The sequence below is a fragment of the Vidua macroura genome, chromosome 3 (genome assembly GCF_024509145.1).
Source record: "Vidua macroura isolate BioBank_ID:100142 chromosome 3, ASM2450914v1, whole genome shotgun sequence".
Lineage (NCBI taxonomy): Eukaryota > Metazoa > Chordata > Aves > Passeriformes > Viduidae > Vidua > Vidua macroura.
In genome coordinates, this window is record NC_071573.1 from 39,354,982 (window position 1) to 39,378,403 (window position 23,422).

Here is a 23,422-nt window from a genome sequence, read left to right on the forward strand (position 1 = left end):
CAATACCCCGATTCTTACTCTCGTCAGGAGTGAGGTCAGGGTACACTTCCTCCAGGGCAGCTCTTAGGCGTCGCTCATCCACAAAGGGCAACAATGCCACACCTGGCAAAACCAAAACAGTGTTTCCTCCCACTTGTTGAAAAAACCTAGAACATCCCCAAAACCAGACACCAGCGTGGCAAGCTCTGATAAGATTCCTTAGCCAAGAAACAGCTAGAACAGTGTGAATCTGAAGGAATCACACTTTTGCTTCAGAAGTCAGATCTTTCTGTGGCTTTATTCAAACAAAACCTGTTGCACTCAAACTGAAAACCTAAAACTTTACCTGCAGTGTAAAGTACACCCAGCCACAGAATCTGGCAGACCTTGGAAATTAACATTTTCTAAAGAAAGGAAAAGCTGCATAAATGCTGTAGCTCTTTTTCCATTCTATGTGTGCTCCAAAATATTTCTATATTCCCCAAAGTATTTTTGGCACAGTATTAACGAGCCACTGATTGTGCAGAACAAGATCCATTAATTAAATGCAAAGGAGACAAAAGACAATTACACACCAAGTCTCATAAAAACACAAGAATGATTACTCTAGTTCAGGACAAATGAACAAATCTAGAATGACTGCTGAAATTACCAATAATCATTGCCAATCCAAAACCAGTTACTGAATCATAATTTGCTCTTCGTACTAATTTCTTTACAAAAATAGACCTGCTGCAAAATACTTGTCCCCACAACAAGTAACACAAGTTACCTTTGCGACTCAGTGCAGCGTTTTCTCACTAAGATAATTTTCCAATTTCTTTCTATTTTTACAGGTTTTTAAGACTAATGTCTAAAAATTAAAAAAAGGAAAGTTGAAGTTTTACCTTGCCAAGCATACTTCTTCCCATTCAGATCAATAGCAAAATCTTCAGGGTAGAAGTCAATGATGCTTGATTCCTAGAATTGAAAAAACAAAAATCACCCCTAAAGTCAACTTTGACATGGGTTCAAAATGTCACATGATACCAAACAGAAAGGTCTTTGGTAACAGAAACAGCTTTCATTAAAAGCCATTTAAAACCAAAGTGAGGATGGGCACTTGCATTACTCAGAGATTTAAAATAAGAAATTAAGGAGGAGAGAAAAATTAGGATAAAGAAGAGAGATAATTAGGGTAAGTTGTCTGCTCCCCAGCTAAGTTTTGGAAGATTTCTAGAAGAAACGAAACCATCTGACGTGTAAGAGAACTGGGAAATGACATCTGAGTTCCAAGAAATCACTTTCAAGGAATTTGAAGAACCACTGCAATCTACCAAAACCTTTCCCTCCTGGTCTGCAGCATTTCTCTGCCTGAAGTGAGAAGCAGCAGGTCCCCTTTACACCAGTGCAAGATGACCTGAGCTTCCAGACAGGAATACAAGAGGGATTCTCACTGGGTCTGTCATGAGTTTCCTCCAAGTTGGCGGCAGGAAGTTTCCACTGGCGGCTGGGAACACCCCCATCAGCTGTTCAAGAGGCTTGAACTGTTGAGAACAGACAAGCAGGTGTGGGACACTTGGAATGAGAGGCCAAATCAGCAGTGAATGAAGCGATAAATCAGGAACCCTACCGGTTTGGAGCCCTTCTCAAAGTCTGAAGGCATGTCTGCGATGCCTTCAAAGTCTGAGGCAAAGGGAGCGTAGTGAAAAGGGTAATACCAGTTCCAGGATGCACAGCCCTGTGGCAAGAAGGTGGGAGACACAAAAAATCAGACATATCAGCAAATGAAAATCAGGCAGCCCAGTCACCAAACATGACAACATGGCAGAGAGCAGCTTACACTCCCGTTTTCCACAGCAAAATCCCAATACTAACTTCAGAAAGTGTGGGAGCAGAGACCCCCAGCACGCCCTACTGGGTGTGCAAATGTGAACAGTATTTGCTGCAGACATGCTGAGAAGCATTCTGGTTTTCACTGGTGCTCCTCTCTCCAGTACCAGCACTACTGCACACTTGGAGTAGCACTTTGCTCTTCACGTCTTGTTCTCCTGCCTTGAGCAGTGGGGAATACAAAGTGTGTCCTCAGAAAAGAGAGAATCAGGCAAACTCAAAACACACCAGAACACTGTGCACTTCGTAAAGGAAATGTGGCTCCAGAGGGTCTAAGTCAAGCATTCACCTCCTCAGCTATTTTTCTTAGCAGTACTACTTGAAACAAAAGCTCACTACTATTTTGACTTCCAGATCTGAATGATTAAATGTCAACAAGGCTCCTCCAGTGATATTTTTCGTATAATAGTACAGCACCTATAATTATTCTCTCTAATTAATCAGTCCTTCAAACAGATTTGGAATGTTTCAAAAGCCAGGTGGATTGCTTTCATTCTTCTTTCTTTTTTTTCCCTTCCCCCCACCCCGTCCCCAAACAAATGTTCTCTCTAGTGGGACATACCCTGCATTATTAGCTTTCTGTAGGAATAGAAATGCATGTAATATATTCTAGCACAAGTTTTATGGACAGCCAGCAGTAGTTATTGGAGTCAATTTTTATTATGGTGAGAAGAAAAAAAGCCAAAGAAAGATCCTCAAGCAAACATATTTTGAAGTTCCCCCAGCCCAACACTTCCTAACCTCATTTCCATATCAGCAGGGACTGATTTTCTAGCTACTCCATGCCCATACAACATACTGGAATGGTCTTGTGCTCTTGTACCACTGAAGGGGACACTTTTACCTACAGCTCACCTGAAGGTTCATTTCCACCCCTGGAGGCAGATGGGCACATAGAGAGTTATGACAGTTTCCTTGTGCCCAGGATCCTGATAATTCCCACCTATAAAGGCATTCAGGTGACATCTGTCCTTCGTAAAAGGAGGTCATGCACACAAGGATGTAGGGAACTCAGCTTCCCTGCAGACGAGCTGCACCAGAACTTTCAAACCTTAAACTCGATGTTTTTCATCCCCCATAACAGATGAGCCAGAGCTCAAATTCAAGGAATGGTTAGATCAGGAGGGAAGGGGATACAGTCCCATTTTGTTCCAAGGGGGGAAGTGAAAAAACCTATTGGAAACTGCATTTTGTAGGCACCTGAGGTATCTGCCCTACCTGTGCTCCCACCTGAACAGGTGGCAGCCACTGAGGAAAAATATGAAGTTTTAAGAACACAGCCCCATGTGGAAGCTCTAAATTCCTGGTGAGACAGTACAAACTCCATGGGCTGGAGCACACTGTGCTCCCAGGTCACACAGCCAGTCTAACTGACTTTGCCTTCAGGTCATGGAGCTCCTTATTAACCATCGGTGCAACAAACCCCACCACAGCCCACTAATCTCTTGCCGATCTGACATCTCAGTTATCAGAAGATTTAAATCTGATACAGATTACTTCAATCACAACACACTTCATGGAGCAGCATTACAATCTAGGGAGGAGACTGACAACTCTGTCCCTTGCAAATTCTTACTGGCATTTCAGGGGCTTTGTTCTTTGTTCTCTCATTTAGTGACCTGCAGTGTCATTATTTGTGGGAAAGGGAAAATAGCAGCGGTTCTTGCTGCACAAAGTGCTGCTACCAGATGTGAGAACCAGAATCCCAGAATCACTGAGGCTGGAAAAGACCTCTGAGATGAGAGTCCAACCTGTGACCAATCACCAACTTGTCAACCAGATCAGAGCATTGAGTGCCACATCCAGTTGTTCCTTCAGCAGCTCTAGGGAAAGTGAAACTGCACTTGAACCCCCAGTGTTAAACAGAATGGGCACACGTTTGTTTTACACCTTCAAAAAAAACCCACAGCTTTTCCAAAATGAGCGACAGACTTAAACAAATTCAGACAAGAAAATCTGGGGTACCTGATAATAATATCTGAGAACCCAGCAAAGCCCTTCCACGTAGGACTGCACAACCTTGCGACGAAATTTCTCATCTGATGCGTCCACATCGAATTTGTTTTTATAGTAGCGCTGCTTCCAACCGCTTTCCCACAACCTGCAACACAACCAGGCATGGGTAACATGTTAAGATGGATGGGCACCTCAACAGATGCACATCTGCAGGTCTGAATTACAGTGAAAAACAAAGCCACTTGCTACTTCAGTTGCCATTTATATACAGTTTAAATGAAAGCAGAAAAAGTGATGCTCAGCAGCGACAGAATAAAATGTGACTGTTGGCAGAATTGATAGAGTTTTCCTGCTACCTCAAATATAAAGGCAAGCAAATGCGTAACAATTTATATGTTCTGCTGCTGTTCAGACAAGCTGTCATTACCAGAGGCACTTCTGCAGCTCAGCACCCTGTGCCTGCTGCCTCACATCAGATGAGCTCCCTTTCACACAGGATTTTCAGTCTCTCACACCAGAGGTGGACATTAGGATCACAGGAGCCACCTTGGCCACAGTTCATCCTTCCTTCACACAGCTCCCCCTCATGTCTGTCCACAGATGGGGTAGGGAAAGCAAATGCTGGTTCCCCTTTCACACATGGGCAGCTGCACCCTTCAGCTCTGCTGTATCATGTCATCAAAGAACCAAACTAGTTAAACCACATAATTCCTTAATAATGATTTGTTTTCTTACATGGAATTTTATTCCAAACCACTCTAAGAGGTCACCTCAAGCTGACACTGGTCAGATGCTCCCAGAGCCCTAACTCCTGTGTATGGAGCTTTAGGAGAGAGCCACGATCCATTTAAGCTTCCTTACAGGATGCACATCTCTTTGGCTCTGCAAAGAGGATCTTCCCTTGCTTCTGTTTTGAGACAGTTGCTCAGGACACTTCATAAATCCTTCCATCCTTCCAAGACAATTCACACTGATGAGCAGGCAGAGATGCCAAGAGATGCTTTCAAGAATTCCAGAAAAGCAGGTATGCAACAACAGAGCTCCTGGCACTGAAGGCTTGAGGGATGGAGTCAAGAACATCTGCAGGCTCTGAGTTGCCTAGCAGACAGACACTTGCATAAATTCAAATAACCTTTCTCTGAGATGAAACCCATCTGTAGCCGACTGCAACAATTTGTTCTGGTTTCAAAGTAATTCTAAATACAGAATTTATTTTCACAGTGTGGCTGTATCTAGGACATCGATGCAGTTCTTTTTATTTACAATGGCAAGCATAGAATTAATTTCCACTCAGAAAAGGACATGAAAAAATATTCTGAGCTACAAAAGATTAAAAAAACTCTTGTTGAATGTAGCACATCCTTTTCCTTGGCAATACCAACCCTGTCAGAACCACTGCTGCTCATGAATCACCACAGTTCATTCATACTGTTCAAGCTTCTTTTACCAGCTCTGCTAACACTCAGATGGAAATCAGATGGCATCATTTATCCTTAAAACATATTATTTTATATAAAAACACTGCTTGATTGATTAAAAAAAAAAAAAATCCAGTCCCTTCAGATATAGACACACTGGAAAGAAAATAAGAATGTGATATTGCTAGAGCTGATGGGCCACATGTCACAAATACATTGTTATGACTGTGACTAGAACTCCACAAGGAAAGAACCCTGAGTGTTTTCCCACATCCACCCATGGCCTGACTCCACAGAAGACAAACCCCTGTGGCTGCACTTTTCAGGAACAGTTGTAACGGCCTTCACCCTCGACACAAACAGCAAGAGTTTCATTAAAACCCTTGATCAGTGCAGACTCACTGGTGGTTAATTCCCAGAAAATTCCTGTCTCAACCATCCCAGACTCAGCCCTCATGAGACAATGCAAGAACTCAGAGACAAACCAGGGCCTGCTGCAAACCAAAGATGGTGGAGAGCACAGGAAGCAAGGATGGATACTGCTGCCCAAGTGCACACAGCTCCCAGATTCCAGGAACAGTGGCATTCCGCTCACATAATCAGGGAATGTCTCGCCAAGCTTGGTCTCAGAGGGAGCAGTGGCTTGGAGGCTGCAAACCTGCATGCATACTAATCTGGATACTTAGCTTGAACAGCCAGAGCTCACTCATCTCACTGGAATTTACTGGATATCTTCACCTTCCACATTAATTACCACTGGATAAAAAGATCACAAAAGCATCCGAAGGCATCGCTGCACTGAGCTAAATGGTATTAATTAGGCTGCACCTATCTCAGCAATTTGTTAACAAACTGCTACAAAAAATGGCTTCACCTGATATTATCCTCTGGCTCAGGTTCACTGTCACTGTCCTCAGGTTTCCGCTTAACTCCTCCTCCTCCCAGGGATGGGCTGCCATCAGGAGTCAGGCTAGTGTTTGGAGATGCTGAAGTTGTCTAGGGTCAGAATTATTACAGATAAACAGGGGAAGGTGGTGGGGGGGAAGAGGAAGATTTATTAGGCTTTTAAAAATAAAGTTAAAATTAACAGCTCTGTGATAATCACAAGCCTTCTCTTCAGCCCCAAAAACCTCCAGGCAAAGGCTACACAACCCTTAACCCATCATAGTCAAGGGACAAAAGGGAAAACCACATCCCTGTTAAAAGGCAGGCATTGATGCACAGAGGCGAAGATGTCACTGGCTTTGAGAAAGAAATGGGTGCAATAAACACAGTATGAATTGATTTATAAATACCATTCTGGATATAGTCCAATTTTGAAACACCACTGCAGCTTCTGCTACAACTTCCTTTTGAGGCACTAGTGAAAAAAGGTGCTTCCAACTCAGAACTGCCAGACATACTGAGTTCCTTCAGAGTTGGTCTCTTAAACTCCTCTCAAATTTATCTATTTTAATATTAGAGCCTAAAAGAAATGTCTCCCATTCCATAAAGGAACTAATTCGCGTAACTCAGGTGCAAAAAAGTTTTGAGATTAAAAGGGAAGAGCAGCAGAAATTATACCTTGAAAAACCACATTGTATTTAGACTCCAGAGATAAAACACATCTTTGTGATGAAAATAACTTTTAATCTGTTTGCTGTCTGGATGAAGATTTATACCAAGAAAGAAAATATTTATCATAATTGTTGTTTAAAGCTAACAGGACTTCTAACAGAGCACTTCTTTCCAGTTTTCCCTCACTAATACCTTGCTCAAAACTTCTTCCAAGTTTCTCCCTTCCCCAGGGAAAAGCATAATTTCAAGCAGAAATAAAGAAGACAATTTTATTCAAACATGCTTAGAAAAATCACTTATTAAAAGCCACTTCCTTGAAGACCAATGTTTGAGGTGTCAGCCTTTCAAGAAATCTTGACAGAGCAGACAAAAAGGTGCCTGGAGTAACACGATTCTTTCCTTTCTCTGTGCAAACACCTCTGAACATCTACTCACTGAGTTCTGCCTGTCGTGCATCCTCATCTCAAAGGCAGCTTGTCGAGGGTTACAGATTGCTTGAGGGCTGGATCGATTTCCCAGGGCCTGAGGGGAAAACTGACCACCAGGAATAAAGGAAGGCTGATCCCTCTGCAAGATAAACACAGACAAGGCTGCTGAAAGGGCTGTGTGATCTCCCCAGCACAGGGATGATGCTCTCTCACAATTTTCAGATTAACATTATGGGGAAATGAATGTACAAAGGCACATTTTTTGAATATGGAATAGGAAAAAAAAACCCAACCTAATTTAGATTTTTTTAAACTTTGAAATAGTTTACACACAAGCCAGCAAACACCATGATTACACCTGCAGTTCCAACATCCAAAAACTAAAGTAGACATTTAAATTCTTGCTAGTTTCTGCATTGGGTATGGAATTCACTTACCTTCAATCTCTTCCTTTTTTCTTTTTGCCGTCTTTTAAAGTTATCCTAAATGAAGAACAAAGAGAAATAAAGTCAGTCAAGGACACAGACTCCTTGGCAAACGATTTCATTATAATCCTCAACTGACCAAGCCACAAGGTTTTTAGGGAATGTTCTAAATAAGACATAGGTCAATTCTAGTGTCTGTAAATCCAACAGAAATGGGATGGAATTTTCTACCCTACCCTGAAAATCTATGGGGAAAAAAAATCAACTGGGTACTCAAAGCTCCAAAACTTTGGTAAGGACTTAAATGATCTACTAAATTTAACTGCAGCCTTACTTGGGGGTGACAGCAGTGTCAAAGCACACAGACTCCTTACCTGTACTGCAGAGCTACCAAAAAAAAAATGTCAGAGAGACATTACAGTCTTAGAAATAAGAAAAGAGACTCAAGGAAAGATATTTCTTATTCTGTGATTCCTGGGCCAGCTTAAAACTTGAAAACCAAACTGGCATTTCTAGGAAAAGAAACTCAGCTGGATGTACAAGATTCTTTTTTGAGTCTGGAAGAATTTACCAGAGATTATAACAATGAAAATACAAATTTTGGAGTCTTTTCTTTTTCTTATTCTCTTAAAGGAGTCTCTCCAGTTAACAGTAAGCAATTAAAACCTAACTCCAAGAATGTCAGAATAACAACAAAAAAATTACATCGTCATCTTTCCTCTTTTTGAAAATACTGTCTTCAACTTCCCCAACAGCCAACATGATCATCTGGACCCGCTGCAGGTTCACAAACCCACTTTCAGTCAGGTAGCCCTGCAGGTCAGAGAATAACAGTTGAAAAGCAAGCCCGTTTTGTGGCAAAGACCCATATATTTTTAAAGGAAAAGGAAAAACTCTCACCCCGGTTTTGTGCACCACGTTTTTATAGATGTTAACCAAGCGATCGATTGCTCCCTCCCTAAACACAAACCACAGAGTGAGACTCCTGGTAGCGAAAAGCACAGGAGCTGTTCTTGCAGGAAAAGAACAAGATTCTCATCTACCTGATCTCCAGAGAAGGCAGATGAGGAAGGAAGTCATTCCCCACAAAGAAGCACATGAAGACCCAGTCATCAACACTCCTTTCAAAATCAAAAGTGAAAGGCAAGCTGGCCATGGTGAGCTCTCTCTCCAAATACTGCAACACACACACAAGAAGAAGGAGCTCAGAGAACACTGCACAGGGTTTGGATGGTATTTATAGCCAGCAGCTGCAGCAGCTGCTGCACCTCACCTCTCGCAGGACACATAGGCGGATGAAGATGAACTCTTGCTCTGAGATCGGCAGGGTGTCGGCAAACTGATCGTGCTGAAACCAGAGGGGACTCACATCAGATCCAAGTGCATTCCAGAGCTTCTCCAGCCCTACTTCAAGGCTTGCTTCAAGAGGAGTTGAGAGAGATCCAAAAACAGGCTCCCAAGCCCTTGTGCCAAGCATGTATTTTGCTGCTTAGCACATGTGTTCAGTTACTGATTGTTTGTTCTCATTCAGTGGGAAAAACCCCAAACAAAACACCACAAGTGTGGAAATCAGGTTTGGTATGACACTTCTGTATTTTTACTTCCAAGGGGAAAGCTACGTATTGCCAGCAACAATTTGCACCATGCTTCAGCTAAAACCAACAGCAACAACGATTTGAGAATCTCCTTATACTCTACAGATAGAAATAGCAAATTTCTTTTGCTATTTCCTAGAAAAATCCTAGAAATAGAAAAAAAATCCTAGAAATAGCAAAATTCTTACCTTTCCTTGTTTCTCTCTGGGCAGACCTTGGCAATCCTTAACCTCATGCCCCATCTGGTTACAGAGAGCACATGGCTTGGGTTTGTTTGGTTTGAACTCTTCCCTAATGATGGTGAAGTTTGGTTCATGTGTAGCTAAGCCAAGCATGATCAGATCAGCTACCAAGCAAGGGAGAAGAATAAAATGTGATTAAGGATAAACATAATCAAGTTTTGGTTGTTTTTTTTTTTTTTTTTAATGTTTAGAAGCAAAGTGGATTCTGCTTCAAGCAAGATACTGATGTGATTACCCAGGAACCACAAGCAAGAGAGAACTCACCATCAGCCCCACACAGACAGTGGTGAGTGTTTGGGTCGTGGTTGGGTTGAGCTGCACAAAAGAAAATTACATTTTGTCCAAGTCATGCTAAGTAAGTTATTACTGAGCTTAACTTAAAACAAAATGTCCACATTAATTGGAATTTTACCTCTTTGTCTCCTGATGTAATCCATGATTTTATGCTCCCCTTCACCAGGAGCACTGGCATCTGACAAAATAACCTGAAAAGCATTCAAATCATGGCAACAATTAATACTGCCACAGGAAAAAACCCAGTAACTTATATACTGAACACAGCATCTGACTTATGAATACTTGAAATTCTAATTTGTCATTTGAGCTAAAATATTGTGATTTAAGATGAAAATATTTACAAGCAAGGAGCAAGTGAAGAGACTTTCACTTTGCTCTACCAGTTCCAGGCTGAAGCTGACACTGATTCAAATTCCACTGAAACCATCACATCACGTTTCATGCGTCCAATAAATTATCAGGGCAATGAAATGGGCACTAGAGAACTCCCATATTCAGCTCATTGATGCACTGAAACATGATCTCATCACCCCCTCCTCACCCTGACGAGAATTAGTGTTTAGAAAACCCCCGTCTGATGGGGGGAATCAAGCAGAGCCAACTGCCCTCTAATTAGAGCACTTGAACAGTCAGCTGTGGCGCATAGCACAGGCAGCTGCATTAGCTGCCTGCACTGCTCCCTGTGTGCAGCAAACACAGGGCTGTCACAGACAGAACTGGGGGAGTGGAGTGCCTGGGCAAGACGAGGGCAGAACCTCCCAGCCCAGAAAGGCAAGAAAGCTGGCACCTCTTATTTCACTGCCTGCCATTAGAGCAACAGTGAAAATAAAGCCTGCTGAGAACGCAATTACAAAAAAGAAACAGTGCAAGAGATAAAACTACAATGTATCTTGACACTTCTCCTAAAAGCAGAAAAAGTATTCCTAAAGCCCTTTCTCCCATTATAAGAAATTGTGGCTTTCAGCAGCAAACCTGCTCCTTGCCCTTCAATGAATCACAGCAAATGGTGCTGGGAGATGGAGTTATCAGAACAGAATGGATCTCTGAAGCCTCAGAGTGACATGCGCCTTGGCCTGCTGTTAATAACAGCTCACAGCCAGGCCAAATGCCAAATCTGTTAAATTTCTACTCTTCAACTGGATCTCAGTCCAGCCCCAACATCTCCTTCATCTCCCTCAAGTGTGAAAGTGGGAAACTCACTGTCAGGTTCTTCCAGCCTGGGTCGCTGTTCAAGCGGTCAGTGATGTAATAGCGGAGACATTTAGCAAGATTGTCCATAAACTCAGTTCCCTACAGAGAGTTGGAAGGAAAGGAATTAAACCAACATTCAGCCCCTGGCAATTCCTGGGTACAGGGCCAGGCCACTCACCGGGGTGATACAGTTGCTGTCAAACCTCTCCTTCACCTCCTCTGGCGGCAGATAGCCACCTGGAGCAACAAAGAGCAGAGTAACATACAGATGGACCATTGCCAACATTATTGCATAGCAAAACTCAGACAGCTCCCCTGCGAATAATTAACTTGCTGAAACCAGCTTGTTTAAGAAAATTCCCACAAAACCAAACCAAACCAACTTTTACCATTGCATTATCTCCATTCTACAAGGTGTTACCACATTTACAAACACTGGTTTACTTCAGCAAGGTGATTTCAAAGCCCAGCCAGCAGCAACACACTCCCCTCTCATTCCAGCTGTGTCACCACCACCCTCAAAGTTGCTCTGATTTTTGTTTCCTCACTGAATTTAGAGTTTCCACTGTCAAGTAACTCCCCTTGCTGGCAGCTTATTATCCCTGTAGAGGAGTGTTTCCATCTGATCCCTGCTTTTAAACCTCAATCCTCCTTTCATCAAGCCCTACAAATGTGTACTTCCTTACAGAAGGGTTTTTTGGTTGTTTTTCACTGCATTTATCCCTGCTCTTCTGTTCAATTTATTTTCAAAAGGAATTAAGAGCACTCAACACAAACTCATTTCAGGCAGGAGACTGAAGAAGAAAAGATGACATTTTGTTTTGTGTTAGTTCTTAACTTTGGAAAACACAGATCCAACCTTCCCCAGGCTTATTCTTCCCTTCTCCCAGCAATGCACACACTTCTCTTAAACCCTACTGAGGTGATCAAACAACGTGATTCTCAAGGAAAAACCTCTGATAAGGCCACTGCTCTACCTTTGGCCAGAATTTCTTGTCGGATTTTTTGCTTCTCCTCAGCAGCTTCCATGCCCTCCTTTGAGGCTCTGAATCGCCTGGACCGCTGTTGATTCATTTTGGCACGTGGGGCCTAAAAAAAGTACAGGAGATCTTGGGTCACTTTTTGCATCTAGACAATCTCTCCTGTCCTGAGAGCTGCTTTGAGTCACAAGCTATTACAAAGAGTTGACCTCTCAGCAGACCTACTGATGGCCAGGTTAGATGGAGCAACCTGTAATAGTGGAAGATGTCCCTGCCCATTTGGAAGTAGGTAATCTTTAAGGCCCCTTCCAGCACAAACCATTTCATGATTCTGTGCACTAAGGGGAGATGAGGATTTTCCAGCTGGAAACCCAGTGTGTCAATACTCACCACTCCATCTATGGCCATGTAAAGGAGTCTCCTTGGTCTCACAATGTTGAAGATCCTGTCGATATACTCAAAAATCGCCACCATCATCTCATCTTCATTTTTGGGTGCTGGCCTAAAACAGAGCATTCAATTTAACACCTGAAATCCTGTCAGAGATTAATCCTGTAAAGAGAGAGATGTCACCTGCAAAGACCCAAACAAAGAGCCTTACTTGTCCTCTGGGTGTGTGCAGGGGTGAATGATGCCGTTCATGTCCAGGTAGAGGTTGTCGAACTCCACCTCGTTGGGGTTGGGCTTGCTTGTGTCAATGGGGACCTTGACACCATTGCACTCTTTGACCTGGGGATGCAGTGGGGACAAGGATTTCAGCTACTAATGCACAGACTCACAAAAGCCTGTTTTGGTTTTAACAGCAGCAGCAGAAAAAAAGAGCAATAAGTACCCACACTACCTGCAACTGCACTTTTCACTATTAAACAGCACTTCTTTCTACAGCTGTTTTAACCAGAAAACATGATGATGGGTTATGGAAGAGTTGTTTTTTCCTCCTGACAAGAAGTTCCCATATCTCATACTATTTCTTCATCCTAAACCGCCTAGAGCCACCTGTGCCTGGGCTGCTCCAGCAGTGGATTCGTCAACATCCTCAACAATCATGGTCACTTCTGTTTCCTCACCATAATTTCAGGTTTGTTTGGACCTTTGTTGTCGTTGGGCTTGTGGTTTGGTTTTGTGGTTAGTTTGGTCAAAAGGCAATTAGCAACACTGATTCTCCCTTCCACCAGCCACAGGTGTAACACGGATTAAACCTTAAGAGCATGGAAGAGACAGGACCTGAGCAAGGAAAAGCCTGATGATTTTCAGAGTAATTCTGTCTGGAATGGGTTATAATACACCCAAAGGTGAAACAAAGTGTGCTCTTGAACAGCTGGGCATAAAGCCAAGTTTAAAAATGAATGGCATGTTCTGAGATGAAAGCTATGGTTGCAGGAGTGTCTGGGATGAGGGAAAACCGGGATTCCGCTGGGTCTCCAATCACATGGAGCTCAGCAGCTGCTGCTGAGCCAACATTATGCCCTTCCCAAACTTCTGTCTGCAGACAGCCTGCTACTCACTGAGTGAGTTCCCCACATCTCTGATGGAGATTCAGAAAGAAAAAAACCCCAAAACTTACAGATTATGCCATCAACTTTGGAAAATTTTCCTGCTTAAAGCAGCAGCAGGACTGGCTGACTTCTTATCCTCAGAATGAAATCCTCTAAAGTCTTGATGCAGTAATTACATTTGGCACAGTTATCCTGACAGATGCCACCCCCAAGCACCACTGTTTGCCTCCTTTACTGAGCTCTCCAGACACACACACACTCAAAAGAAGGTGGTGTTAGCAGAAACTAAGTGTCAGTACAAACATTGTACCTTCTTCTGGGCTACCCCCTGGATTCTCCTTGATCCCCAACCACCCTCTCTCCAGAGCTAAATGGGATTCAGAAGGAATCCCAGCTCTGTGAGGCAGAAAATGAGCCCCCCTTCACAAACCCACTGGGGTTCTCATACGGCAGTCGTGTGGAAGGAAGGCTGAAGTATGTGGCAGCGATATCTCTTGTCATATAACTAAACTGTTCACTTCTCATCTACAGCCTCTTTTGAAACCATTGAAAACAGATCTTCAAACATGATACTTCAGCTGCAGCTTTATTAATTCCTGTCCATTTGATTAAGAATAGTCTCTCCTGGATTTTTTATTATCTTCAAGATCTTCCTCTCATTCTTCCTGCTTAGCTTAAGAAGAAAATTATTTCTTTTTCTTAAATCTGATTAATCTAGCAAGGTAAGAGAACAAGGATCAACTTTTCAGTATTTCAAAGAGACAAGCTACCAGGAGATACAAAATTTCTGATTAGAGAGATTTACAGCAATCCTAAAACACACATGGAACTGATTACATCATGAGAGAAGCTTAAATTCATTGACAGTAAGACAAACCACAGCTTCTCCCTGCTGTCCTAGTCCACTCTCAGATTCATGACCAGATTTGAATATAAAAAAATGTTAATGAATATGATTTATCCATGTGCTGTCCTGGCTGTAATTGCAACACGCTTTTGAGTTGGAACAAGGCAACATGGATGAGGACAGCAAGACCTGCCACTTCACTTATGGCAAATGCAATTCAAGGAATTTGTTGTGTCTTTCCACTTATTTTAATAAATAACTTTGGCTGGTACAATTTCAATTATTGAAGACTGAAAAAAAGACACACAATCAGTAAAATCAGGGCTATGCAAACCTCTGTTTTGCCTAAATGTGAGGGCAGCTTTGATTACACAGAGATTAATCTAACATTTACAAATGTGTTGAAAAAGGCAAATCTGCTCTTAGAGACAACTGCCCCGAACTATTACGGATATAATTGCTGTTTAAATTGTTTCTGCTTTTCAATGACAGATCTTAAAGGGTTATCCAGGACAGCCCCAGAGGCTGAGGGTTCCCAGAGCCTCAGGAGAGGTCACATGGTGCAAAGACCAGAAGAGCCAGTGCTGCTGGAGCACAGCATTAAGAGAAACTGTTAAGCCCACAACCCCCCTTTTTTTATACAAGAATTCCCAGGCAGATTTTAGATCTTAATTATCTCCCATTAAAAATTGACTTCTCACAGCAACAGGTAACAAACTTCTTACCTTGCTGAGGGCCTGAAATCACAGCTGTAATAAAACCACAACAGCAACTCACAATTTTAACCAAACCTGTGCTTCACTGCCTGAATCTGAAACACAAAAACACCCTGGAAAAGCACAGAGCTGAACATCCTGCTGCAGGCATGGCACACATGCAGCTTCAACATGGAATTCCACCATTTCATCCTCTTTTCCCTGATCTCCTCCACCGTGCTCCCACTCTTTATCACCTTCCAGGTGTTTCCCCAAGATGATCACACTGTGGGAGGAGAAGCAGAGAGGCAGAAGCCCCAGCACATGCCCTGAACTTTCCAAACAAGCAGACCGCAGCCAGTACAATCTAACAAAACAGAACACAAATTATTTGGAAAAGCCTATGGGAAAAGCAGTTTAGAAAGCAAGAACTCCAGAGTCTGCCTCCTCAGAAAGGCTTGAATTAGCCCTGAGGAGGAGAACTTGCCACGCTCAGGGCACAGTAAATCCACCACGGTGCAGCACAGTAAATTTACCACAGTAAATCACCAGGTGAAAGCCTGCCGCTGAAGGGAACCCCCCCCACCCCCATCCTCCCTGTCCTCTCCCGCTGTGTCCCACAGGACGGCACAACATCCTCCTGGTTGCAGGCATGTGCCTGAATGAACCAGCCCAAAAAAAACATGTAAACAAACATCATTTCAGCTGCAATACTGCCTGGAAAGGCAGCTGTGGTATCTTGTGTCATAGCCTTCACTGAAACCTGCTGCTGTTGCCATTGAAAGCCAGATTTTAGAGGATGTCATTGGAATAACCAGCTCCCTGTTTGGCCAGGAAATGTTTATCCTGAACTAAAAAACATCAGCAACGAGAGAAAACCCCCTGAAGCTGATCAAGGTTAGAACACAAGCACAAGCTTGGTGTAAGTCTTGGATGTAGCGCCAGAGGCAGCTGCACTCGTGATTCCAGCAAGTCCCGAAGCTTGCTGCGGCTTCTAATTCCCCTCCAAAAAAGTTGTGGGAAAGCAAGGACTGTGAAAAACATTCAAGAAACAGCAAAAAGCACTCCCACTGCTCCCTACTCAAATTTCACCATTGCCTCAAATCCTACTTTTCCGGGTCGAAGTCGCATGAGGGCAGAGCCGAGGGCGTCGGGAAGGGCTGGAATTCCAGCGAAGCGGCCGGAGAAGGGAAAATCGGAAGGGAAACTCGATTCCCTGCTCCGGTGCCCAGTCCCACTTCCTCCACGCGCCCGTTCCTTCCAGGAGCGCTCACGCGCGCCAACGGCACTGAACGAGGCGCTGGGATAACTCCTCCCGCACAGCGGCCGCTTCCACCGGGACTAAAAATCTGGAAAAAACTCCAAAACCCCAAAAAAACCCAAACCTCTCCCAATCCTAAACAACACCCGAGCCAAACCCAAACAAAGCCCCAATCCACCCACCCACTGACCTGCCTTGGAAAGGCCTCGGGGCAGCCCACAGGGGCACACCGGGGACTCAGCACCGGGGGCTGCACCGGTGCGGCCGCATCGGCCCCGGCCCCCCGCGCCCGCCCCGCGGAGCCCTGGGGCGGCCGCCAGCGGGCCCGTGCCATGCCGGGCGGCCGGCTCACCTTCTCCTCGACGCAGTTGACGATAATGGAGGGATACTTGCGGCTGAGCCAGCGGAAGAAGGCCGGGACCCCCATGGCGAGAGCGGGACGGGCTGCGGCGAGCGGGACCCGCGGCACCGGCGGCACTTCCGGGGTCGGGGGGCGGCGCGGAGCTCGCCGGGAAGGGAGGAAGGGAGGGTGCGCGGTCACGTGGGTGCGCGCACGGCGCCACCGCCGCCGCCATGTTGGGTGCGGGCTGAGGGCGCAGCAATGGTGGCCTGAGAGGAGGCCAGGAGCGTGAGGGGACAGCGCCCCCCAAAACGTGTCTGGGCAGCTTCTGGGATACGAAAGGGACGCTCAGAGGGGAAAAGCAAAACCAGAGGGCACAAAAGTGATATCCAGGAGGAAAAGCAAAGCCTGAGACAGCCCCACTGCTGCCCTCATGCTCAGCCAAGACAAGAAGTGTGGCAACTTCTCTTCAAAAATGGCCATAAACGAGCAGTTTAATAGGAGAATCACCTTCCCTTAGCACCTTGTTAAAAAGCAAGCATGGGGTGCTGCTGTGGGGTGCTTTAGGCTGCACACATGGCAGTGTTGCCCAACAAGTCAATAATTAAGAGAGACATAGATGATTTATTTCAGTGCTGCGTGAGCTGCATGCTCAATATATTCCCTAAATCCAGCACAACCACTGTTACTTATACTCAGAAATCCAGAGTTGGCAACTTCCCCAGCACAGCCTCTCTTAGGATTGATCAGTAATTTCCACGAGTTACATAATCCCAGCCAACTCTTCCACGTGCTCAGGGGAAGGGTCTGCACCTCTTCTTGGCCTATAGGTGTGAGTTTCAGTGTTACAACAAACACAGTTCAGCTATAGGATACATGGAATTTGGGTGCTTTGCCAAGTTAGGAATGCACACATAGGCACCAACATCTGGATTTCCTACATCCTTAAAGCTTGGTGGTTCCAGGGTGTCCTTGAAGGGATGCACTAATTAGGTCTCTGCATGAAAGTATACAAAAATCTTACATTAAAGAACATCCCGACTTCAGACAATTTTTACTTATCCCGTGTTTGGCAATAACAGGAGCAATTCAGGGCATGGCTGCTCTGTGCCCTCTGAGGGGACATTTCCAGTGGGAAATGGCTCTACGTGATTCCTGAGAGCAACACGAGGCAAAGAGTCTCTGTGCCCTTGCTCTGACTATGGCTTAAGCAAATACTGTTAATTTGTGACTGTTCGACGGCACCAAAATGAAATTAAATGGTCGGGAATTAAACGGGATTAAGACAAGGTGGGTTTTGCTCTGCCGTATCCCACTGCCACACATCAGCTCCATTAGCAGGGCAGCCACAGGGCCAAGGACAGGGAACAGTGGCCCGGGAGTCATTAACAAAAATAACAAAATCTCAGCAGTGCTTGCTGAGTCAGTGCCGCCGATTTGGGGAGCAGAGGGGAACCTTGGTACGTGGCTAATTCACTGTAGAATAAATTAACCCAATATTGTGTCTCTCATTATTCTTATCCTCACTTGGCTGTTGTTAAGCCGTTTTCCGTTGTCATTCCTCTCAATAAAATCTGTGACTTGAATAAATTTCCCCTGCAACTTTGTAGTTGCACCACACCTGTGGTATCAGCTGAAGATTTTCCTTTACCTGTTCCTTACAAAATGTTCCCTGATTGAAGCTTCCTATTGTAGTGCTTCTCCTCCCAGAATTTTGTACGGAGCATGGCAGCTTAACATGAACATTTTGTTTGTATTCATGGGCAATCTGTTGTTTTTCTGATAATGACGAAGAAAACAGAAGGCAGGCGGATGCAAATGAAAGGCGATCACCTTATCTTATAATTGCTTGAGTAAACAAGTGCTGGAAAAATGAATACTGCAGCAAAGAATTCCTTGAAAAGTTGGTCTGAGCACCAGCAGCTGTGCCGGGTGGTGAGCCCAGGTCTCACTTGCCAACTGCACATCCAGTGTGCACAAAGCAGCGCACCCTGGACAGGAGCAGGGAAAGCTTCCCACTCGGGCACTTTCCTCTGATGAGTGGCGTGCTGATGGGAATCTGTTCAGGGTGTATTGATTCCAGTCCCTCTGTCCGTCAGTGTCACCTGTCACCAGCTGTGAAGGAGCACGGGGAAGTTGACTGGCAGGATGTTTTGCATCTAATGAGTCTGTGCACAATAAGAGTATCATAAATAACGCTCTGGAGGAACTTGGCTATCGCTCTGACACCAAGAGGCAGAGATTGGCTGCATGTGGCTCTGCAGCCATCTGTCACCTGTCATGGGCCGCTGTCAGGGCTGACCCGGACTCTGGCGGTGGAAAGCCCCACAGACTGGTGTCATGCAACAGACAGAAGGTGGGCTGACATCAGCAGCCTGGAGTCACTCAGGAGGAGCTCAGAGCTCCAAAGACACTGCACTGCTGAGGCAATGTCCCTTGGCAGTGCAAGCTGCTGGATTTTCCCAGAGGGGCTGCTCCTCCTCTCCACGTTCCTCCCAGGCCTTGAGCAACATGCCCACCCCACAGCAATGGCAGCAGGCAGCAGTCCCACAGACACAGGGAGTTGGTGTGGTAAAAAGGACATTAAAGCCCTCAGTAAAGTCTGGCTTTAGGCACAGAATCACTAGGTTGGAAGGGACCTTCAAGATCACTGAGTCCAGCCCATGCCCTAACACCTCAACCATGGCACTGAGTGCCACATCTAGTCTTTTTTTTAAACAGGTCCACAGATGGTGACTTCACCATCTCCCGAGGCAGACGATTCTAGTACTTTATCACTCTTTCTGTAAAAAACCTTTTCCTAATATCCAACCTATATTTCCCTTGGCGCAGCTTAAGACTATGTCCTCTCATTCTGTCAGTTGCTGCAGTCCTTTAGTCGAGCCCAGCAGTCTCCGAGGATGTCAGCCCTGGTTGCAGACTCACCCAACTCCATCCTTGGTGCAGCAGATTTCCCCGTTCCCAGAACATTCCAGGCTGCAACTTCATGGATGGCAGACTGAAACCCACAGTAGCCAGCTGTGCCAAGGGCTCTTGCTCAGTTCCAAGCCTTCTGTAAGTCATTTTGTTCTGTTGAGCTCTCAGCCTACACGTTCCTCTTATCAAACTGAATGTTGATCCCATTTCTAGCTGGGTTTTGAGGGATGGGGTACAGAGATTGGTGCCTGTGTTGGGAGACGTGGGGTGCGGCACAGCACAGCTTAATTGGTGTGCTGCTTTCTGCTTTTGAACTTGTCGTCATTTATGAATAGCTTTAACATGTCCCCTGGTTTCTCTGTCCCAAAGAAAATCTCATGTTAATTTTAGATAAAAGGAATGAAAAGAAGAAAATTAAAAATGCATGAAGCTCCTGGAGTCATCCAATTACTGTGATGTCCACACAGCAATGCCAGCATGGATTTCACAAAGCAGGGAAAAGCAGGAAAGCACTGGGGCTTGCCACATGTAAATGCTGCTCTGTTCCAAAATGTGCTGAATTACAAATGGACATTTTATGCATTTCTTCTGCTTGATCTGTTGCAGAAGAAGATAAAGATCAAACATACCAGCCCACCCCAGCAGCGCCTGTCTGCATACCCACAATGCTTGTCTGCTTCTTCCCAAACCCCGTCTAGCACTGGAGTCCCAATATTGGGATGCCACAAGCCTCGGGAGGGGACTGTCATGGGGCAGGGTTCCCGCCAGAGCAGAACAACACTGCAGGTCAGAGAGAGCACACAGACAATATATAGGATCCATTATGTTTATTTGGTATTTAAATTTTCTTTGCCAATTAAGTGACAGGCAGTGCTTCAGCCTGTGGCACACTCACTGTGTAAAAGAAAACAGTTTGTTTCTTCCCAAAAGCCAGTGGGAGAATCTCAGTCATAGAAGTCATCAAAGTCATCTGAATCTGTGCCATGGGACTGTGGGCACAAAGCAGCCTCGAGCTCAGAGCAGCTGTCGTCAGATTCGCCCCAGAATGCTGCGGGTGAGAAGATGGAAAGCAGAGGTGTAAAACCTTTTCTGTGGCTGTGCCACTTGTCACAGCCATGAGCACAGGACAGGTCTCCTGAGGCTGACCGAGGGCTGGGAGTTGGGAGCCTCAGCCCCAGGTGTGCGTGTCTGGCAGCAGAGCGGCTGCTGGACAGCGGCCTCATTCAATGCTCCCACTCTACTGTGCCGCAAGGTAGCTGGGCAGAACATTTCCACTCCAAGCAATTTATTTGACCAGATGCTGCCTGAATTGCAGCTTTGTCTATTCTCTTCCCCTTTGTCCCCACTACTTGACCCTGCGATTAAGTCACCAGAGGACTGGTGACATGACATCACAGGATTGGCACAAAAATAGCAATGACATCACAAATGAAAAATCACCACTTGGAGATCAGAGCAGATCCATGCAGGCCTGATCTCAGTGGAGCACGTGGATTTAACCTTAGGCTCTGGGAATCAGCAAACCCTTTTACTGACAGCAGCAGTGAAAGGCAATTCAGAGTGCCTGAGAGATCTCTGGAGATGTGAATTCTTTTGACCCATGCATAGGACAGAGTGGGAAGTGTGGCACATGAAGTCAGGGCCACAGTAGCTGACAGAGCCATGCTCTCTGTTCCCACCTAATCCAGAGGCTGCTGGCTGTCCAAAGGCAGCTGGAATGAGGCTCAGGGCTTGGCCAGGGACAGTGGGAGGAGGAAGGCTGTCATACTCACACAGACACTGCAGCTCATGTTTGAGACACTTTGGTGCCTCTGACGGCACCAGCTCCATGAATACCTTATCTACAAATGCAGCATCTGTATCTTTCATCCTCCATCCCCAGCCCCCTGGGCCGTGGGGCTGTGTTCTACTGGGAACATCAGAGCCAGCCCCGTGCTGGCTGCCACGCTGAATGGCTCCAAGACAGGAAAGGGGCCAGGCATGCCAGAGCCTTTCAAGTGCTACCAAAGCAGCTGTCCTTGATGGCATCTGTACCTCAGTTCAATGCCACATCTCTAAAACCAGGCCATTCCGGACTGCCAGCACCCAGAGCAGGGCTCGAGGTGGAGGGATCCTGGCTCCCAGTGCTGCTATGGTGGCAGGAGGCTCTGTCAGAGGTGGCTGCAGGCCCTGGTGGGCTCTGCAGGGGGTAAAGGGGGAACTGGAATGTGTGGGCAGCAAAAACACGCAGGGTCCAGACATCAATTCAGAATAAAAGCAGCCTGGCCACACACAAAACGTTCCAGCTGCACCCACCCATGTCCCAGGTCACACAGAAGACCAAGGAACCCCCAAGTTTCTCCTTCTCCAGGTTCCCTCCACCTGCTGTTAACTGACATTTGATTAAACCCTGCAAAGATCTCGACCCATTCCACACCAGCCCCAAACAAACATCTCTCTGCCCTGGATTTGTCCTCCTTAGCTCCCTGCTGGCTCCCACCAGAGACAGCCTCCCCTTCTCTCTACCTTATACAGGTCATAACATTCCAGGAGGGCTTCTATGGTATAAATTTAACTAGAAAGACACTCATTTTCAGTAGCTTAACATTTGTCTCTTACCTTTGGATTTTATGGCAGTTACTGTTTCCTTCTGCAATTCAGTCCTGTAAAATATTTCAAACAATCAGCACAATGTCTCCAATTAAAAAAACGTAAAGGACTTTTTAAAAAATACTGTGAAATGGTTTTAAAAAACAACCCAGTAACTTCTGTAACTATTTTTTTTTCAAATAACCATTTAATCACAGACTTCTTCACCTAAAAGGTGGAGAAATTCATGTGCAGGAGGGACACTGGTCCAGCTGTTCCTGGAGTCATTCCCTGGTAACAGCACTGATTTATACCAGCACTGAGTTAAGGTACAGAGGAGCAGAGCCCTGCCAAGCTGCTGCTGCCTTTCAGAGCACACAAAGTACAGAAAGTCAAAATCCAAACAAAACCAAATCCCACCCAGTGCTGCTCCCTGCGGTACTCCAGGTCCCGGCACTGTCCCCCAGCCCCACCGCAATGTGCAATCTCCGCTGCCTTTGATCTACCTTGATGTGTGTGCAGCCCAACCCTGCTCTGCTAAATGGCTGCTCTTGTGTCTGGAGCATCACAGGTCCTTTTGAATCTCTCAAACAAGCTGGAATCATTTTGATCTTTTGTGTGCAGTGCGTGCATTGTGTTGGGGCTGCGGAATAATCGCACAGGGGCAAACATGGGGGAGAATTAATTGTTACAGCAGCAGCCCTGCAAGAAACTCCAAAAATAAAGCTTCAGCTGATTTTAATAAGGAAGATCAAATAGGAGATATTTGGTACATCACTGGGCCCACCAGTGGAATGTAAGTCAATGTCAAGGTGCAGTTTGAAGCTGTGGCCTCAGTCACAACAGGACTCTCTGAAATATCTGTGATTTGCTGTGTTTCATTTACAAATGTGGCAGCCAATATAGAAGTGCTTAAAGTGGGGAGCTGCAAATATTCCACTATTGTGGAGGCATTTGTGAAGGAGACAAAAAAAAGCAAAGGTGATTCCTTACTTGCATTACCCTCAGTATTCAGTCAGAATTTGGGATTGCAGCTGGAAAGCCACATGTAAAGTTTCACACATTGAAGCTACCAGTGGTGGAGCTACTCTTCCTTTTAACCCAGAGAAAGCTCCCACTGTTTAATCTTATTTATTCTCCAAAGACTCCTGCTTTGCAGACAGAAATTCCCAGAATATTAAACACAGCCCAGGTTCCACCAAGGGACCAAACCAAGGCAGAAGCGCGAGTACCAAGTGACAGCTCTAGCAGAGTTTTAACAATGACGTAACTCATAATGACCTTATTCAGTAAAAAACTTTAAACTGTTGGGCTTCAAATGTTTCTCCAACTTTCCTTTAGTGCACCATCCCACCAGCT

General features: G+C 45.2%; 2 protein-coding genes across 4 annotated transcripts in view; both read right to left on the bottom strand.

Annotated features, from left to right (window-relative positions):
• Positions 1-16,729, bottom strand: part of XRN2 (5'-3' exoribonuclease 2) — a 32,434-nt gene extending 15,705 nt beyond the window's left edge. For both annotated transcript variants that reach the window (XM_053972510.1, XM_053972509.1), the window contains exons 1-21: positions 16,592-16,729; positions 12,542-12,669; positions 12,331-12,442; positions 11,938-12,049; positions 11,139-11,197; positions 10,970-11,059; positions 9,885-9,957; positions 9,737-9,787; positions 9,419-9,576; positions 8,909-8,983; positions 8,679-8,812; positions 8,536-8,593; positions 8,341-8,448; positions 7,648-7,692; positions 7,218-7,349; positions 6,100-6,221; positions 3,817-3,952; positions 1,592-1,699; positions 1,416-1,505; positions 867-939; positions 19-102 (exon numbers count right to left, since the gene is read on the bottom strand). In XM_053972510.1, coding sequence (XP_053828485.1) covers positions 19-102; positions 867-939; positions 1,416-1,505; positions 1,592-1,699; positions 3,817-3,952; positions 6,100-6,221; positions 7,218-7,349; positions 7,648-7,692; positions 8,341-8,448; positions 8,536-8,593; positions 8,679-8,812; positions 8,909-8,983; positions 9,419-9,576; positions 9,737-9,787; positions 9,885-9,957; positions 10,970-11,059; positions 11,139-11,197; positions 11,938-12,049; positions 12,331-12,442; positions 12,542-12,669; positions 16,592-16,666 — 2,023 coding nt within the window. In that variant the 5' untranslated portion in view covers positions 16,667-16,729. The remainder of the gene's footprint in view (positions 1-18; positions 103-866; positions 940-1,415; positions 1,506-1,591; positions 1,700-3,816; positions 3,953-6,099; positions 6,222-7,217; positions 7,350-7,647; positions 7,693-8,340; positions 8,449-8,535; positions 8,594-8,678; positions 8,813-8,908; positions 8,984-9,418; positions 9,577-9,736; positions 9,788-9,884; positions 9,958-10,969; positions 11,060-11,138; positions 11,198-11,937; positions 12,050-12,330; positions 12,443-12,541; positions 12,670-16,591) is intronic.
• A 3,578-nt stretch (positions 16,730-20,307) lies between these two features.
• KIZ (kizuna centrosomal protein) overlaps positions 20,308-23,422 on the bottom strand; it is a 29,071-nt gene continuing 25,956 nt past the window's right edge. For both annotated transcript variants that reach the window (XM_053973601.1, XM_053973600.1), the window contains 2 exons: positions 22,094-22,137; positions 20,308-20,543 (listed from right to left, as the gene is read on the bottom strand). In XM_053973601.1, coding sequence (XP_053829576.1) covers positions 20,440-20,543; positions 22,094-22,137 — 148 coding nt within the window. In that variant the 3' untranslated portion in view covers positions 20,308-20,439. The remainder of the gene's footprint in view (positions 20,544-22,093; positions 22,138-23,422) is intronic.